Raw genomic sequence first — 19,005 nt, 5'->3', positions numbered from 1 at the left:
TTTCTCTGTCTGAAAATCCCACTCATGCCTGCCAAGGGTTTTATTAGAATATGAAAGCTCTTTTCTTGGCTGCCATGAACATCGAGTCAATTTTTGCTGCAAGATATTTGCACAGTTTATTGTTTATATTTATGTATAAATATATGATGCATCGTGTAAATGGCACCATATTTCACGCAAGTATTTCCTGTGGTGTAAAAGAAGTCTCATCATTTGTCGGCGAAGCCAATGAGAAGGATGCCCATATTTACTCTTTTATTTTGCTGCTTTATTTGGCAGTTTAATAACAGCGGTGATCGTTGCTTTATTATGAGATTTTTATAGTTCTGCTTTCGTTTTCTTCCACACAGGCTGTCTGGGAGACGTTCCCCTTAAACTTTCCCTTCCTCCTTCAGGCAAATTTCCCAGTAGAGCTCATGCCCTATTTAAAACAATAATATTGCAGGCTAATGTAACCAGTCATTCATAATGGCTCAAAGAGATCTCAACAAAGAGACATCACCTTCTTTGTTAGTGTCTGTTCCAGCTTTGAAAGGGAGTGTAGGAAGTCGCCAAAGAAAAGAAAATTAATCTCAAGGAATCTTTTCCAATCCCAGAGAGCAGGGAGTCATCTGAGTGTCTGCCTCACATACACATCTACAAATCAATACAAGCTGTCACCCGATCTCTCTAACACTAACTGCATTGACAAGCGAGAAGAAGACTTAATTTATTAGAGCAATTACTAGAGTAACTAAGTCTGCTTTAACTAGAACTTTCCCCTGATCACACTTCATCCTTGAACATTTGAAACTTTGAACCTTTAAACAACCACGTTTAATCTCGTGGCTTATCTCGTGACTCCTCAGTCAAGTGTTTCTCAGTTAACTCAGGCACTGATGCAAAATGCACATTGCTATAAACAGTGCACAATACACACCTCGTCAATAAGCCTCATTCAGCCCTGGGTGGGTTTACTTTGGTATTTGATTTTCATCCGTGACACTAAAACCAAAATCAGTCGGATGTCTGTATCAACAGAGCAGTTTCAATTTAGCACTCAGCGTTCTGGTAGGTGGGACGTGCTGGTGATAAAGACTGTGCAAATACCGACACTGTTCTTTCCTCCACAGACAATAAGAAAATAAGTCAGTGCTGTTGTTTGACTTTTCGGCATCCTCACCTGAACAAATACAACCTTTAGACTGTGAGTGATCCTCAACTAACCTGACAAGAGTTTCTTGCCTCAGAAAACAAGCAAACTTTCTGCCAACATGTCACACTGAACAACAAGAAAATGTTAAAAAGCAGAGACCCGTCTAGAGGGTTTTTAACTTTCGCTTTGCTTTTGCTTTTTTATTTTTAATGATCATAAAATAGAAACACTTTCATAAAAAATAAAAAAATAAAACATTGTGTGACCTGTGTTTTTTTAATACTCCTGTTGGATTCTGTCTTACGTATTTTTATTCTCTTTACATCAATTCAGGTGTATTCTCTGTTAAATTAGGAACAGATGAACTTTTAAGAAAGGGCTCTTTAAGATAAGATGCAACAGATTTATTGCTTTTAGGATGAGAGTACCAAGAAACTTCTGTGTGTCTGGCCACATTTCGGATACTGGCAGCGATACCAAATCACAGGAGGAGGAAAAGTTGGAGAGTGCATGATAGAATGCAAGCAGGACATTACTGACCTGTTGTTTTTTTCTACTGTTTATTCTAATATTGTCCAACCTTTTTGATGAATTTTCAAGAAATTTCAGCCTTCTTGAAGTGTGAGCCTAAAATGGCTTCATGCTCTTTCTAAATAGTTCTTAAAATCTATATTACTGAATGTATTTACTTTAAGCAGATCAAAACTAAACCTGTTTCAGTCATGTTGTAATAGAAAAATGGTTCTATATGGTAATCATTATTAAGTATGGCGCTTGATACTGACGATGTAACAGGCGGACCGTAAATATATATCTTTACCTGCTCGTCTTCACATAAAAAGGAGGCGGAGTCATGCTGGTAGACACGACTGGTCTCAACCTGTAGACCTGTATGTGAGGACAGAGCAGAGCGAGGCAGCAAGGGAGGGGTAGCTACCGTCATAACTACTATACGGAGCTGTGAACTATCTGTAGATTAACCAAACCAGAGGGACATATGTCCCCTTGTGTTTATATACTTGCACATTAAATGTTAGGTTACCTATATGTGGCATTGAGGGAGAAGGGCATGTTTAATGGCATTTGAGGAGTCTCCGCGGCGCTCTCCGGGTAGAAGAGGAGACATTACGGCGCGAGTTAGCTAACGTTAGCTCGCTAACAAGGTCAGTTTGAATTTGAGGTTCCGTTACTCTTGCTTTTGTAGCATCATTTAAAGATGTCACAGTCTTCATGTTTTTAGAGTGGAGTTGTTGCGGTCCCTTGTCTGCTGACAGGGCGAACAAAATGCTGTTTTTCACCAGTGCACTCTCTTTGCGTTAGCTTGTTAGTTAGCCCCCCCCTCGGTGGCTCAGTCACTGCTCAGTCCAATCCTCATCCGACTTAAATGTTCTAAAGTGAACTGACTCACCATAACGCTGCTTTATGGAGGCTGTTGCCTCAAAATAAGTGCATGTAAGTCGCTGTTTCCGTAGTGTAGTTTGGCCGGGCTGTGGGTAGCTGCAGTGTTTTGTGAGATGGTATTTTTGTGGTGAATGCAGCATCAGCTCGCTGCTCGTTTCTGTCTATAATAAAACAGGTGCATCTCTGCGCCAGCAATGGACGGATGAAGGATAGCGCTCAACCCAACCAGTTTCAGAATTTGCCATTTAAGCTCAGTTTACAGACCACTTGTCTGGTTGGTGTTGAGTTTTCCTTATGTGGGCTGCGAAATGTTTTTTTTTTTTTTTTTATCATCAAGGTTGAGCGGCGTGGGCGGCGTTGTAAATCACTAAGGCCTCGTCGACCGAGTCCAAGTGAAATGGGCCCGGTTGCTAATGTCTAGTTTGTAAGCTAACGCTAGCTCTAAGATATAGACTGGCTATCAAACCAGCTATTGAAGCTCAAATTTCTGTCGATACTGAAACATTTCATTATTGTATAAATCCCCGTGTTTTGCTTTACCATAACTTTTGTTGTCACCAACCATATAATCTGTATCGCAACTTTCACAACGGTGGTTTGGACTTGTTTTGTGTTTTTTTTTAATTTTTTTTATCACTCTTTAGTGCCACTTTGTGATAGTTTGATGAACAAGAAATATTATGTCATTTGAAATGTAAGCTGTGGCCCAGAGGCCCTTTGGCTTATGGCCCATTCAGTAATCCTTCCTTTTCAATTTGCGCCTATTGACATGAAATGCCTTTTATTTGACATCATACAATACTCATTACGTTTGTGGCTGCTAACCTCATCATAAGCAGTTAGAAATCTCAGTTAATTCAAATGAAGTGAAACACAACGATAAACCTCTTGTACTTGCTAATAACAGCCAATTTTTCTGATAAGAGATTTTGTGTTTTGCTTTGCTCTCTAACTTTGTTCTTAAACAAGCTCTAAATTGATTAAAAATACCCAAAGTGATTTGTTGACCTGCAGCACTGGGATTTGACAGCATACCAGTTGTCTTCCAGAAGCGTAAAACAAGTTGATTTGAGATCCCCAAGCCAAGTTAGACCTTCATCCTGGCAAATGCTGAATTTATTTTCATCTCTCCACATATTTCTTTACTTTGTTGAACAGAGTGGAGGGCAACACAAGGGAAACATCCAACTGCAAAGCAAGCTTGTCTTGTGGATATGTTTGTTATTCAGCTCATGCACTATCGAGAGGCTGCTGCTGCATGTGGTACGTCAATTCAATTGGCCCTGAGTGCCACTGTGCATTGGAGGCCTAATTATTTTTGATGGTTTTCAAGTTTTAACTACAGTTGAACTGCAGACTGCATGGATGGTTGTAAAATGGTTTTGTTCCCCCAGCAATGCAGGCTTCAGTGTGAAATTGGCAGAAATCATGCACACTAAAACTTGCATAATTGATACCATACCATAGATTTAAGAAGAGGGCACACGCTAGAAATGGTACAGATTCAGCATATACAGGACAGTTTGACATGACTCTTCAATTTAAGTGCCTTATGGGCCAGTCACAGTCATCACTTTGTCGTCATTTCTAATAAGCATTACAATAGCTTCCAATACCAGAATGGAAAAGGCTTGATCAAACTCGCCACAAATTTTGCACTTTTCAAATACAAGCACAACCCAAAGCTCTTTACCAAGTAAGGAGTTGAATTAAACAAAGTTAGGAAATAAAAGACAATGAATGAATTGATAGAAGGAAATAATTACAGAACAATTTGCAAATAGTAATATAAGGACAATAAAAGTGAAAAAGTACACTCAACAAAAGGGTTGAATATAGAATTAACATTAAAACTGGTAGAGCAAAATGAACGTTGTCATATATTCCTTATTTTTTTATTTTTATTTTTTTTTGGTACTTAATGAGCTGTTGTGTGACTCAGATTGTGAATAGCTTACTATGAAATGAGAATGTGATAAAATCTAGGCCACCTTGTGGAGGGCTTACTTTGATGTTCAGATGAAGCTCCCCCACTCCCACCCCGACATGTGCGTGCCAACAGCCTGAAGTGATGTGTTGTGCATATTCTGAATTGGAGAATGCTTATGGGTAAAAGCTACTTTCATGTTTGTTTTACATTTAAACAAATTGATACAAGAATCGTGCAAGATATTTTTGCTTGCGTGTTGTTGACGTGTACTGAAGAGTTCGCTGTTGAGTATTCTTGCAGCATGGGTTGTAAAGGTGCTCATGGTTTTTATTTTATTTTGTTTGGGGCTGGGAATCAGAAGAGGGCAGGGGGAGTGAGAAGCTGAACAAATGAAGATAAAAGAAAAAAATCCAACATAAGGTCTCAGGGTGGTTAATGGGTTAGGTTAGCTACGACTCAGTCCTCTCTTCATATTTGTGAGCAAATGACAAATTCCAGATAAGAGAATGGCATCTTGGAGCCACTGTGTTTTCTAACTATTGTCACTGACTTTTTGTGGGTATACTTTATGTATAAAAAGTTCTCTCTGTTTGGTATTTCTCTTAAGAACTTCAAACTGCATGTTAGGGTGATGGTGGGTAGAATGGATGTGAAGTGTTCATGTTAGTTTTCCCCAACTCAGTCTTTTTGTTACAGTCCACCTTTTAGTTGGAAATACCACACGATATATTCCTGGAATAGAATGAAAGTCACTGTGACTTACAGTATAAGTATCGTAAGATTTCACAGTTTACATCCTTACATTACATTCACAATACATCCTGACCAGCAAATGTTCTTCTAACACGATAGCTCATCCTGAAAACTTAAGTCACTAACGCTCTTCTCACTCACGAACACAAGATTTTCCGGAGAAAGTGCGGACGATTTGGTCCTGACCTGCTCTGCAGTTGCTGTGCACACATGCGCATCACAGCAGGATGCTTTTTGCAGGAGATGTTCTCTCTGGACTTGGAAATGCAGGGGAACGACTGTCTAGATCACACAGGAGGCAGCAGGTGATGCAGAAATTACACTGTGGCAGTTGCTGTGTTTTCTGTACAACTTGAGAGCAGCAAATGAGGCTTTTGTTAATATAAGTACAACATGTATCTGTACATATCTACACACCCAGGCTCACTCGCACAGCGGTAGGAAATGCTCTGGAATATTTGCTAATATGTTAGTTGACTGTTTCACGCGCTGATGTCCCTGAGACCTAATGAGAAGGCTTGGTGTAAAAATCTCTGCAAGGACATATGCATTTGCACATTTGCAGTCTCATGTGCCACATGGTGGCATGTGAGAACATTTCAGCACTCTTGTATGTAGGCTAGTGATATTTTATATGCAGAAGTAGTAGGTTGGACTGTCTCACTAGGTATGGCATAGATGTATACTGCTTTATCAGTAGTGACTTCTAGGTGTGATGTTTTATTTATTTCGACAGCATTATGTTTTATTTCCTAAGAAAATATAAACGAGACAATACAGTTTGATTTGCAGCACATATTTGTTTCTGGAAGCTGTGCCACTGTTTTTTATCTCTTTCCTTTTTCCTTCAGAAAAGTCACCCATGCTCATGTAGCGTGTGCCCGCATTGGTTTGTAGTTTAAATCTCTTCGTCCAAGTTCGCAGCAGAGTTTCTGCTTCAAACGGCAATGACTGAAAACAAAAGTTACTGTATATAAAACCAGTTCTGAGTGGGTGGGAGTCAGTTACACTTATTATTGGATGGTGCTTGAATATTATCTCGTTGTTTTCCTACAATAACAATAAATTATTGTTGTTATTATTAAATCTACTGCAATACAGAGAAGTGGGAAGATGATGAATGAGAAGATGCATTCAAGTGTTGAACTGTAATGGACTGCTGAAGCTTTTTAAATGGAACAAAATGGGCAGTATTCTATGTAAATGCATTCAAATTGGACCAAATACAGTGGTTACGGTTTCGCATTGAGGTGACTTGTAGTTACATTTCAAGAGACCACAGCAAACGGTAGATGTCGACTCCCTAATACTAACACCTACCCCAACCAACTAGCCTATTTGGATAAACTTTAGTTCTTCTCTGTTCAGCCTTCAGTCACATTTGCTGTTCCTCACACACCTCTCTCTGTCTACTCATCTCAGTCTGTCACATTCAGCTGACAACACAGCATTGATCTGTGAATGTAAACTAACTTTCCTTTTGAGTTATCATTTTAACACGGCCCAGTGCAAAGCACAGCCACGGTCTACAATGATATTTTTAAGATTGTGGTGTGTTGGAAAAATCAGTGACTGCTGGTTATTGTGTAGTCTCAGGCTACGGCTACACGAAAACGAAACAAGGTTTTTTTTGAAAACGATTTCGACCACACGCTTGCTGAAAACGATGCAGTACACATGAAACGCCTCTAGGTGCGCTGTAAGCCACCCCCACCGGTTACACCAGAACAATAGAAGAAGCAATGCGCATACGGCCCTACTTCTACTAGCGCGCGAAGCTCACGTTGTTCCTTCAACAACGCCGCTGTAGTTAGCAGTTTCTGCAGCAGTGCTGCTATCAGTGTTGTGGGGTCCATGATGATCGCTGTCTGTCTTTGTTGTGTTGTCTGCTTCTTCCGGATTTTGAATGGAAGCCGCTTTATGTTCTGGTCACTGATGTATGTGTATACGTCACTGCGTTAGCCATGTGGCTGTGCAGATGTCAACAAACCCGTTCTCAAAAACTATCGTTTTGGGGTAGTGGGAACGCTGGCTCCGTGTGGCCGCGACAGCCAAACGATAAGAAAAAGTATCGTTTACAGTGAAAAACGTTTTTGTGTAGCCGTAGCCTCAATTTCACCCACTCTTTAATCTCATTGTGTTTTTTTGAAGGGGGAAAAAAAAGAAAATAAGAACAACGTTATTGGTATTCGTTTAGGTTATTGTACACAGATACTTTGAGAGAAGCAAATGGATGTTAAGGACCAACACTGGCTGACAGCAAGCACACTGAACACAATGTTACTCCTGTAACACTATTATGAATAGATTTGTAGACATTCATAGAAACAACACTTGGGCGACCAAGTCAAGATGGACAGTGTACATAAGGTAGTCGTCATAAGCGCGCCAATATGTAATTAAAAGAAAAGTGTGTCACTGGTCTTTAATCCACAACTTGCAAATAACACTTAGACTTAGACTCTTAAAACTAAGAGTGAATAAAATTGCCATTGACTCCATAACATTATTTTCCATGTAATTGATGTCATTTCTCATTGGAACAAAGACAAACCAGATATTTAAATTTTAAATGTCAGAACAACAGAGAGAATATTCTTGATAGGTGTAGGGCTTAAATTATAACATAGTGTAGTTGAGATTTAAGGACACCGTTTGTAAGTTATTTTTGTGGTTTTAAAACAAAATAGGTGAATGAGACAACAAATTACTGCATTTGGAAGCACACAATTTGACAGTAGACTGTGCATTTTTATGCATGGTTAATTCAGTAAAGTATAACTCGCAGAATGTTCAAAAAGTAAGCTGAGCCCCTTTTTCCACCTTTTTATGAAGTAAATGCGTGAATACTTTTTGATAGGTTTTGGTTCTTGCGTGACATCCATTCCCTTGTGATGCAGCCCTTTTCTTCTGGATATTACATGGGTTAGGTAAAACGGCACAGAACATCCTTAGAGGCACTGTTTCTCTATAAGATGGCTGAGTTCATGCCTGTATGTTTGGTTAGTGAATGACATACACTTTCAAGCCATTTCGAGCAGACAAAACAAAGTTTATCAGTAGACGTCACGGTCTTGTGCCAGGCAGCCATTAGGATTCCAGGCAAATGGCTGACCCTCCTCTGTCCATTTAAGTGCTGCAGGATTGGGGTTCGGCTAGGTCAGCACAATGAAGACTCTTAATTCTAACCCTCAGGGCACTTAATTAAAACATACAACCAAGACAAACAACCTTTGACACCACTGCATCTTCTGAGAATGTCTAGAACCCAAAATGCCAGCACAGATGAATAAAGATCAGAAAGGCATCAGATTTTTTTTAATAAATAGATATTTAAACAAGTAATCCTAAGAAGTGGCTTCCATTTTTTTTTTTTTTTTTTTTTATATCAGCAGACATGTAAAATATTGCTTAACCTATATTAAATTGTATGAATTTTGGTAACTTGTTGACAGACAGTATTTTTCTATTTAGCACCTCAGTTTTACATGGTATTACGAAGTTATATGCCTCAGTTATGTTATACTATCAATCACAGTGATTGATAGTATAACATAAAACAATATATAGTCAATTTGGATCTTTGCTGCCCGGTTAAATGTTACCTGGTTGTAAATTTCCTGTCTATAAAATCCCACAGCATGTATTATGGGATTGTTAATTAAAACGATTGCAAATCTTTCCTACTGGAGGGAACTGTATATTAGTTTGACTTTTTTTTTTTTTAAGTGTCGAATTGTGTCTTTAACTGTTGCATTTAGTTGTATTTGAGATTTTGCAGAGAATGTATTTGACTTTTTCCCATCTTGACTGGCAACATCAGTGGGCTATAAGGCTTTTTGTTTAATTATCAGTCAGTATTGTCCTTGTAAAATAAATGAAAAAAATGTTATCGCAGATACTTCTACACAACAGTATCGGGTCTTTTCATGGAATGGAACTATAACATTGCTTTATCCCCTGCTGTAGCACTGTATTACGTGCATATTATGTGACGTTAATTGCAAAATGTATGTACTAGTCAGTTTTTTTATTTATTTATATATATATATATGGACTAGATGTAAGTATATGTACATTTGCACTGATGTGTTTTTTTTGTTTGTTTGTTTTCTCACATAGCGAGCTGACATGGATGTCTGACAGGCTGCCAAAGATCTCTTCATGGATCACAGAGAGGACAAGAGAGAGAAACCCGTTGCATGTGTGAGCATAACCAATCATTAGAGAATCTGATCCACAAGCATATCATCAAACTGACTTAAGTGCATGTAGCCTTTTCAGTTGTTCATAGACATCTGTTGGGCAGCTCAAAGGCCAATTGCTATGCACTATAAACAGAGAGACATGAGCTGTTGGGATGCAAGGAGGAGCAAGCTTCTTTCGTGCAAGACTCTGCTTCTGGTAATGGGGCTTCTGGTGACCCTGGCCCAGGGAATTGTGCCAGAGCAGCACGAGACGCTGGCGGACATGGTATCTGTGGAACTAGAGGCCTCTATGCAGTCCTCTGTGCTTTCTGAGCTGCAGGCTGCAACATCTTCAGTAGGTGAGGGGCCGCCTACAACTGTCCCAGATTCTCCTGCAAAGAATGAGGGAGTGCACACCAGCATCCCTGACTCCTCGGCAGTCGTGGGCCAGGTATTTCAGTTGAAGGTTCCACCAGGACCTGCCCATGCGAGCTGCATTGTCCATGTAAGTTGAATAAAATTCTGACGTAACAAAAATAATGTGATAAAGGGATAAATTTAATGTTGATTTTAAACGACAGATATTGTAAAAAAAAATAAAAATAAATGGTCCCTTGTATTTGATGAAACTGTGACTAGATATTATTTTAGTTCTAGCTGACTGATATTCTTAAATGGTAAAATCTAAAATGTACGCTTCATAATTTTAGGTATAAATGAGCTAAAGTAAATTTTAGGGGATTTAATAAAACAACAGAACTACTTTTCTTTGTTTTTGTCTGTTACTCCTGTGATTGACAGTTGACATATAAGTAAAACCCTTAATCATGTTGCAGAAAAATGTAACATTGTCTAGTATTTTCCACTTGGTTTTGGTCACTGTAGAAATGCTGACTGTGTTGCAGTTTGTTCTAGTTAGATTTAAAAGTGAGATGAGATTATTATATGCCCAAGTGGTAATACAGAATGATATCCTGTCATGGAGTAATTACACAAAATGATGAGTGATGACTCACACAGTTATGATGAATTGAAGCTCGCTCTGCTTCCTGTTCATATTTAGCAGGATTTGATATACTGAATGGAATGAGTGGGGGTTTGGGAGATAAGGAGCTCTTCTTTTATGCTACGTATTTCACTTTCATTCATTTTAATTCAGTATGGTTCCCCGTCACTGGCAGCTTGCTCCTTATGAAACTGAATTAAATATAGGGTTGTATTTAAAATGATTTATTCACTACATTTAAAAAAAAAAAATCAAGAATCCTATCTTTACTATTTAAACAAGTACTTGTGTTTCTCCTCTGTTTAAAACTATATTCAGAAATCATTAGGGGACATTGTAATTTTAAACCAATTTTGATATGGTTGAGTCACATCATGAAGGTTTGCAATGACTTGCCTTTTCCTAATTGACTTCTTTCTCAGATTTTTCTATTTTATATGATGTGGTAATGATGCTTCTCTTTTCCCCCACTGAAGCTCACTGAGATGGGAAAAAAGACTCTACCCGCCTGGCTATACTGGGACAAAGAAAGCTGCACTCTGAGAGGTCTGGCTCTGGAACAAGATAAAGGCGTATATCATATATTGGTGTCAGGGGAAGAGATAACTGAGAAGACCAGCAGCCAAGGGTATCCCAATACAGTCTTCTCTATTGAAGTATACCCAGAGGAGCGAGCAGACACCGAACCAGCCCTTCTCACTCTACAGTCTGATATCAGTGGCCTACAGCCTTTCACTTGTGGCTCTGAGGAGCCTGTCACTGTCCTAACTGTCATATTGGATGCTGACTTGACAAAGATGGTTGCTGAGCAGAGGGTCAACTTACTGGGGTTTATGACAAAATTCTCACACGTGCCTCTTGAGCACATGAGGGTGGTCCCTGTTGTCAACAACCGCTTATTTGACATGTCTGCTTTTATGGCTGGACCAGGAAATGCTAAGAAAGTGGTTGAGAATGGGGCCCTATTGTCATGGAAAGTTGGATGTGCCCTTGATCAAGGTAGCATCCCTGATATTAGCAGTGTCCAATCCTCTGCAAAGGATGGGACAATGTCAGCCAGATTGGGTTTCCCAGTGGTTGGCTGGCATATTGTCAACAAAAAGCCCCATGGAGTGAAACGGGTCAGGCGGCAGTTGAACAATACTCCTACTCCTGTTCCATCCCTGCTTCCTCCAACTATTCACCAAGAGCCCTTCTCACGTGTTGTCCCTACCCCTACTTCACCCTCTATTGCCCCAGCAACAGACAACTCCACTCCTCCTGTCAGAGGCCCTTTGCCTCTTCCAGTAAAGCCTACTATGAGGGTCAGAGATCAGATAGCCCACACACCAGTATTTGGACCTCCCCAACCCACAAGAGTACTAGGAACAACTAGCACCATCCCTATCCAACCTACCATGACTCGGCCTACATTTGTGGAGGCCACTGCTTTACCAACTCCACCAAGCACCACCAAGAAACCCAAACCTCCTTCTACAAGGAAACCCAAGAAACATAAAACCACCCCAGCTCCCCGAGAACCAAAGTCCACCACTGCAAAGCCACCCAAGCGTACAACCCCCCTCTCACTAGCCCCCGACTCAAATCAGGACCCAAAGATCCAAAATCCTATTGACCAGGTGACTGCGTGGGTTGGCACATATTTTGAGGTTAAAATAGCTTCAGACGCATTCTATGACCATGAGGATGGTACCACTGACAAGCTGCGTTTGACTTTGAAGAGGACCCCCAAAGAAGCGGTCAATGAAACATCATGGATTCAGTTCAACAGCACTATTCAGCTTTTGTACGGCCTTCCAGAGGAGCAACATGAGGGGAATCACGAGTACTTCATGTTGGCCACTGATAAAGGTGGGAAGAGCGTAATGGATGCATTCGAGGTTCGAGTCAATCGTTGGGCTAACAATGACAAACCACCAGTTGTGTTTGCTGCTCGTTTTCATGGTGACCCTAAAACTCTGAGCAGCGATGTTCATAATAAGATTCTATTAACCAAAAAGTTGGCTCATGCCCTTGGTGATAGAAACAGCAGCTCAGTGACCCTGAGGAGCATCACTAGAGGCTCCATTGTTGTTGAATGGACCAATAACACTCTTCAGCAGAGCCCTTGTCCTAAGGATCAGATCACAGTTCTCAGTAACAGGATCTCAGATCCCCAAGGAACACCTAAACCCGCCTTCATCAGAGCCATGGAGCCTGAATTCAAACCCATTAATATTTCTGTTCGTGGCACTAATAAATGCCAGAGCTACACCTTCATCCCACCAGGAGAGGTGCCAATGCCCGTTCTTCCTACTGCCACACCTTCCCCCGGGACAGGTCGAAGGAGCAGTGATGATGTTTACCTGCACACTGTCATTCCTGCTGTAGTGGTAGCAGCCCTGCTGCTCATAGCTGGGGTCATTGCCATGGTCTGTTACCGCAAAAAGCGCAAAGGGAAGATGACAATGGAGGAACAGGCCACATTCATCAAGAAGGGTGTTCCCATTATATTTGCAGATGAGTTGGACGATTCCAAATCCCCTCCATCCTCCAGCATCCCTCTTATCCTTCAGGAAGAAAAGCCCCCTCTTCCCCCTCCAGAGTACCCCAACATGGCGGGCCCCCACAGTACCCTGCTCAACCAGGATCTGCTGGAGGAGTATTCAGTCTATCAAGATGATGATCCCAACGCTCCACCTTATCAGCCCCCACCACCATTTACTGTTCCCATTGAGGGCAAAGGCTCACGCCCCAAGAACATGACATCATACAGGTCACCACCTCCCTATGTGCCTCCCTAACACACAGTAAAGCTTTCAGTTTGTAAAGCAGGTGCCCTGTAGGAATACTTCATGAAAACGTCTACAGGAGTAATTTTACGTGTTCACTGAAATGGCTTTGACTTTGTAGAGGAGCAGGCAACCATATATCTGACCATCATTGTGGATAAGACACTGTAACGTACAATTCAACTACCGTCACGGGACAAATGGATGGAGAACAATTTGTGATTCCAGTTCCAACTTTTTTCTTTCTTTCTTTTTCCTTTTCCATGTCCTTTGGATCTGCTTTTGACTTGGCTTTTTTTTTGTCTGTTTTTGCCAAGAGGAGTCAATTTTATCTTCAATGATGTACTATTTCTATTGTATAGAAAATAATAAAGAAGCAGAAAAGACTGAAGTCCACAGGGCCTTTGTGCAGATGTCACCATGACGAGAGACTCGAGCCTCTCCCTCACGATGTTAATCTTTATGAATTCTAAATCATTCTCATCTGCCTTTCAGCTAGGTTTACTAAGATTTTGCAACTGTTATTTCTAGAGGGGATGAAATGCAAAACGGCAAACTGAAGCGGGAATCATTTAATTTACACAAGAATCACTTTGTTTATTACACATTGATCTCCCCTGTTCTTTTCTTTGCCCCCCCCCGACAATAACATGCAAATGTTGCACTTATGCAAATTCTTGATAAACCTTGCACTATGTGTTTCGTGCAGAATGGAAAGCATTAAGTAAGACCAATAAGAAAGAAAAACCTTTTGTATCCTTGAACTCACCGTGTGCTAGAATTGTCTGGTACTCGATCATAAAAGGACATTCTGTTCATGCCTGTTGTAGATATGTAGCCTTATTATGATTTTTTTATTTTATTTTATATGTTGCTAATGTGTGCCACTAAAGCTGCCTGTGTGATGACTGGTTTTGCTGTTGCCAAGGTGATATCTGTGGTCACACGGCAAACCTTGTGGGGTTGCCACAACAATAACAAAGGGGCCATAGGAATGCTATTGTTCACAACAGGCTTAGAATCTGTCAGTGAACTGAATCCACTGTCTTGTATTCCCTTTTTTTTTTTTGTGAGTGGTGGGTGGGCATAGCGTACTGTATTATCACTGCTCTGCCTCGAGGTGTTGCACTACTCAGATTAGTGCACTGCCTGTTGTCAGTTCAGCTGAGGCATGGGGTACAAGGGGATGTACATAATCGTGTGCCTGTGAAATAAAAATGACTCCATAATGTTAATGTTTTATCAGTAAATCTAGTTGGTGGGGGGGATTGAATGGGAAATTATTTTATTTTTTATTTGTATGTCTAGATTTATGATCACAATCATAAAGAAATCTATATAAAACTTTATAGTTTGTGAGGGTAGAAAAGATTTACTCACCCATCACAGAATAATAAAGCGTTATCTCTAATGTGATGGGGAACAAAGTAAGTTCAACAACATGTGAATTATGTACATTTCATATCTGATATCACCTTAAGAAAAGAAAAAATGGAGGAAGAAAAAAAAAAAATCTAATGTTTTTACTGAGTTTTTGATACAAGTCTAAAACCTGTTTTATGAAAATATATTAATAAAATGTAATACTATTTGTAAAGCCCCCGATGGTGTGTAGTCCAATTTATTGGGGAAAAACTTAAGGGAGTAAAGAATGTTGTTCAATGATCCCGTCAAAGAACCGATTGAAAACACTGACGCTTGTAAGGGGAAAAACTGGAAAGAAATGCACAGGAAACCGTAGCCTTGTGCTCTATAGAAGTCACGCCTCTGTCACAAATCAAAACCAAATCTGCAGCGTTTGACACCGAGTTGAACGAGAAGGCAAGTTTGAAATGTCTGATACATGACTTTGCCTTTTGAGTGTATTTAGCCAAGCAATTCAGCAGAGTATAATGAAGGGTAGTCTTGCAGTTAGTTGTCACATTTAGCCAGCCACAGTTGGCTTTAATGGCTGGTGGGGTTTGCTGGAGACATGAGTGGCAGTCTCATTGTTGTGATAAAACAAATACTCAGCAGCCAGCTGCTGTGAGACTGATATTTTAGAGAAGTGCTCCCTTTTTGTGGCATTTAGAGGGGCACTTATTCTCTTTTTGGCCCCGTGCTCCCACATCTTTAGAACTATCAATAACATCAGTCAAATTTTTTGTTCAGATATAGTTTCTTTGGTTGATTACATGTTGTGAGCCCATGCTGCTCTGACAAATCTGTATTCTCAAAAGAACTGAAAACAATAAAATACAACAAAATCGAAAAAGATGAAATAATATGAAAGTGTCATCATACTACTGGGTATTAAAAGCAATCCTAAATAAGTAGGTTTTTAGCCTAGATTTGAAGAGGCCCAGGTCAGAAATAAGACGCAGCTCAACGGGGGGCTTATTCCAGAGCCTGGGGGCAGCGACGGAAAAGGCTCGGTCACCCCAGTGTTTGTATTTTGACCTGGGCACTTACAGCAAGAATTGATTTGTTGACTGCATGGTCTTGGAAGATTTTTGTGTAAATCGCTGTGACAGATTGTAGATGTAGTTTTGGTGGCAACATAAACATGGTTACTTTGGGAATCTAAAACCTCTGGAATGATATTCCAAACATTTGGCTTTATTTCTAAAATATTCTCTTCTAAACATGGTCTCTAGTTTATTTTTGATGGTTTGCTTACTTTAATTCATGAGAGATGCTGGGCAGAGAGGAAAAAAAATCAGTGCTTAAGGGCTTTGAAAGAATTTCATTTTGAAGTTAACGAACTGTGGACTATAAATCTCAAATCATCTCAGAATTACGGCATTGTTTCTCAGATGATTTACAAGCCACGGATCGTCCTCCCGCAAAAGGAACCTTCAGGTCTCTTAAAAGTCATTAATTTTAGTGCACTATGCAATTAAATCACTTTTAATGGTACTGTTCACACCTTCCATTAATAAATCCTCACGCTGCTCACCAAGCTCAGGCGATTTTCACTACAACCTTGCTTGCATACGAATCCCAAACTGCGATACATCAAAATAACCGTCAGGGAAAATCCCGTTTGACTGGATTCTTCTTCAGAGGAAATGTCATTTACATGTCAAGGTTTTGTAGAGTATTTACCTAAATGAGGTTTTCTGCATGAAAGCAAATTCATCATCATTATTTCTGGCTCTAGTAGTGCATAACTCCAGTGCTGGTGATGTGTCTGCAGCATCTGTTAGTTTATGTGAAATGTGTCCGTAAATCTCAATGCATGCGTTCATGATTTCTCCAGCGGAGCTGTAATCAGGCCGGCTACCCTGCCCTCACTTTCATGTTGTTCATTACAACACACCAGTCATAACTATGAGGTGGGTTATGTTTCAAATTGAAAGTGATGATCATATCGGTGGGCCAACAACCATCTAATTGTGAGCAAGAGACACCTGTAAATGAGTCTGTCACCCACAGACTGTAATCAGATCCAGCATATTTTTTTTAATGAACATAGAAATTGGCATACTGAAATTTCTATCCTCAGTGAGGTTATGACTCAAGATTTTCCACTAAATTTAAACCAATTTTACAAGGTGGGGAGTGCAAATGAAACAGAATTAAAAAACAAACAAAAAAACAATGGCTGCTGGCCAAAATGAAGTAGGATGCAAATGATTTTGGGAAGAACGTACGTTCACATAGTCTTATCTAACTATTCAGACATAAGAAATCAAAACAAGGACTGAATTATGAATATTGGTTTGGATAGAACATTCATCATAAAGACGTTATCTCCCAAGCAGTTATCATCGTAAAGGTTACAGAGCTTGTGATTCTTTTAAAACGTCTTGATATTTTCAGGGACGTTGGGATATTGGAGACATTTGTCTCTATAACACCTGCAGGAGCATCGCTTCAGGCTGTCTCTGTCAGACACTGCCACTGATGCCCTGGATGTGTGTGTGTGTCACGGCTATATTTTATTCAGTGAGCTCATGATTGGGTCTCTGACCTCTGACAAGAGTCACATTTTCTTATGTTAGAATTCAGGTTACTTAACGGCAGCTTCGTGTAGATGGGTTTGGGAAAAGCCCATTAACACGCAGCAATGAGACTGAAAACAGTCGTCAGATGTCTCAAACTTGCCATTTTCTAAATGCTAGGTGTGGATGTCTAACAAAGCTTTGTGGGACTTGAAATAAAGAGACTGCACTTTACTTTAAAAGTACCAAACCGACTGTAGCGTATCCATTCTATGTAGAAATGTACCCTTTCATAATCCTTTATGTGAGGGATCATAGGACTGTAGTTGAAAAGTTTGAGTGTACAAATGGAGTTAAAATAAAATAAAAAAAAAATCAATAATAGCAGCTGGTATGAGAGGGTTGCATGAAAATGTGGAGTTGAGGCTATTTCTTGACTTGTCAGTCTCTAACTTCAATAACCCCCTCTCCCTGCAGTGATTAATAATGTATTGGCAGTAAAACTTAATGTATGTAATGAAAAATATATAACCTGATGAAAACCTGTAAGGAGGGCTGACCTTTCAGTTGCCGGTGTTTGAGGCTCCTCACTTGAAGACCCACTGCTGAGGTTGCTTTGCAGCTCTGCACACACACCACGAGGCTCATTTCTCTCGCTACTTTTCATTTCTGAAATAAGCCCATAGTAGACAAAGCACAGATCAGTGCAGATGCTTTACGTGATGATCGTCTGAAAATTGCTTCCTGGATTTCTACGTTTACTGTTGGTGCAAAACCTGCTCTGTTTTCAAATGTTAAACACCGACTGAGTGAAATAAACTCAAATGAGGCCCGTAGCCATGCCAGACCCCACACTGCAGAAAGGGTAGTAATTATTTCCACTGCACAGCATTAGTAACAAAAACTCTCCTTGTGATTAGAAAAAAAACTCACACAATAATCGGTTACAGTGTGTATCTCAGTGCTCAAGGTGATTTGCTACTTCGTAATGGAACAGAAGAGAGAGTATAAATCTGAGCAGCACCATATGATGTGGGCATTTCAGTGATGTGCCTAATTAGGCACACAAACACAATGTGTGGAGTCGTTTCTCTCCCATTAGGCTGAAAGCAAAATTATAGATGAAACATAATAATCACGAGGGGGGGGTAAAGATAAGTTTATAAGTTTGTATTCAATATCATTACAGTTCATTTAAAAAGAAAAATTGCATGACACTACGTTAGATCACAGAGAATTTGCAGATAGAACAGCTCATCTATATATGTAGAAAGTGACAGAATGACTTGCTAAAAAGAAAAATCTGATAATGTGTTGTTTTAAGCTGAAATACGTTGGTATCATTGTTCTCCAAAAGCCTATTAGTGGTAGTAAGAGAAAAGTACACCAGCAATTTTCCAGAATGTATGTGTCGGCTGAGCACTGACTAGCTTAGATAGAGTTATACCAATAACCACCACAGAAATAAAGTACAAGAAAAGAAGTTGACAATATTTGTAAAAAACAGAAAACTTTTTCTAAAACAGAGTTTGGAATCATTTTGTTCCCTCAGTGCCTGGAGGTAGATACTTTTGAAACCCGTTCGCTAACAACTGTTCAGCCATTAATTTCTGCTTTCTGCCAAACAGCCCAGCTACTGACTATTGGAATAGTTTTTGACTCACCTTTGTGCCTCGGTTTTTCGTCAAAGAGCTACACTTCAGTGGTGAGTATATTTTATACCGCTATCACTTAAAAATTAACTGGCAGGTCAACAACTTCCATGACCTAAAGTGAATAAGAATGCAGAGTATGTGTATCCATTTGCCTTAAAACAATGTTTGGGAGATATATTAGTGTCAGATGTGTAGATTCATACAGCGGAATAAGAAAGTTCTAGAATGAGTTTGAACAACT

The 19,005-nt window shown here is 39.9% G+C and overlaps 1 protein-coding gene across 2 annotated transcripts; it reads left to right on the top strand.

The window, feature by feature from the left end:
* Positions 1–2,016: 2,016 nt before the first annotated feature.
* On the top strand, positions 2,017–15,165 carry LOC142389715 (dystroglycan 1-like). Of its 2 annotated transcripts, none has more exons than XM_075474700.1 (3): positions 2,017–2,298; positions 9,342–9,911; positions 10,889–15,165. In XM_075474700.1, the coding sequence occupies exons 2-3, from the start codon at positions 9,546–9,548 to the stop codon at positions 13,193–13,195; spliced, it is 2,673 nt and encodes an 890-aa protein (XP_075330815.1). In that variant the 5' UTR covers positions 2,017–2,298; positions 9,342–9,545; the 3' UTR covers positions 13,196–15,165. The 2 variants fall into 2 exon arrangements, with proteins under 2 accessions (XP_075330815.1, XP_075330816.1); XM_075474701.1 differs by lacking the exon at positions 2,017–2,298 and adding an exon at positions 3,712–3,799.
* The last annotated feature ends 3,840 nt before the right edge of the window (positions 15,166–19,005 follow it).

The sequence above is a fragment of the Odontesthes bonariensis genome, chromosome 10 (genome assembly GCF_027942865.1).
Source record: "Odontesthes bonariensis isolate fOdoBon6 chromosome 10, fOdoBon6.hap1, whole genome shotgun sequence".
Classification (NCBI taxonomy): Eukaryota; Metazoa; Chordata; class Actinopteri; order Atheriniformes; family Atherinopsidae; genus Odontesthes; species Odontesthes bonariensis.
Note: the sequence above shows the minus strand (reverse complement) of the source record. Positions and strands in the feature narration are given on the sequence as shown.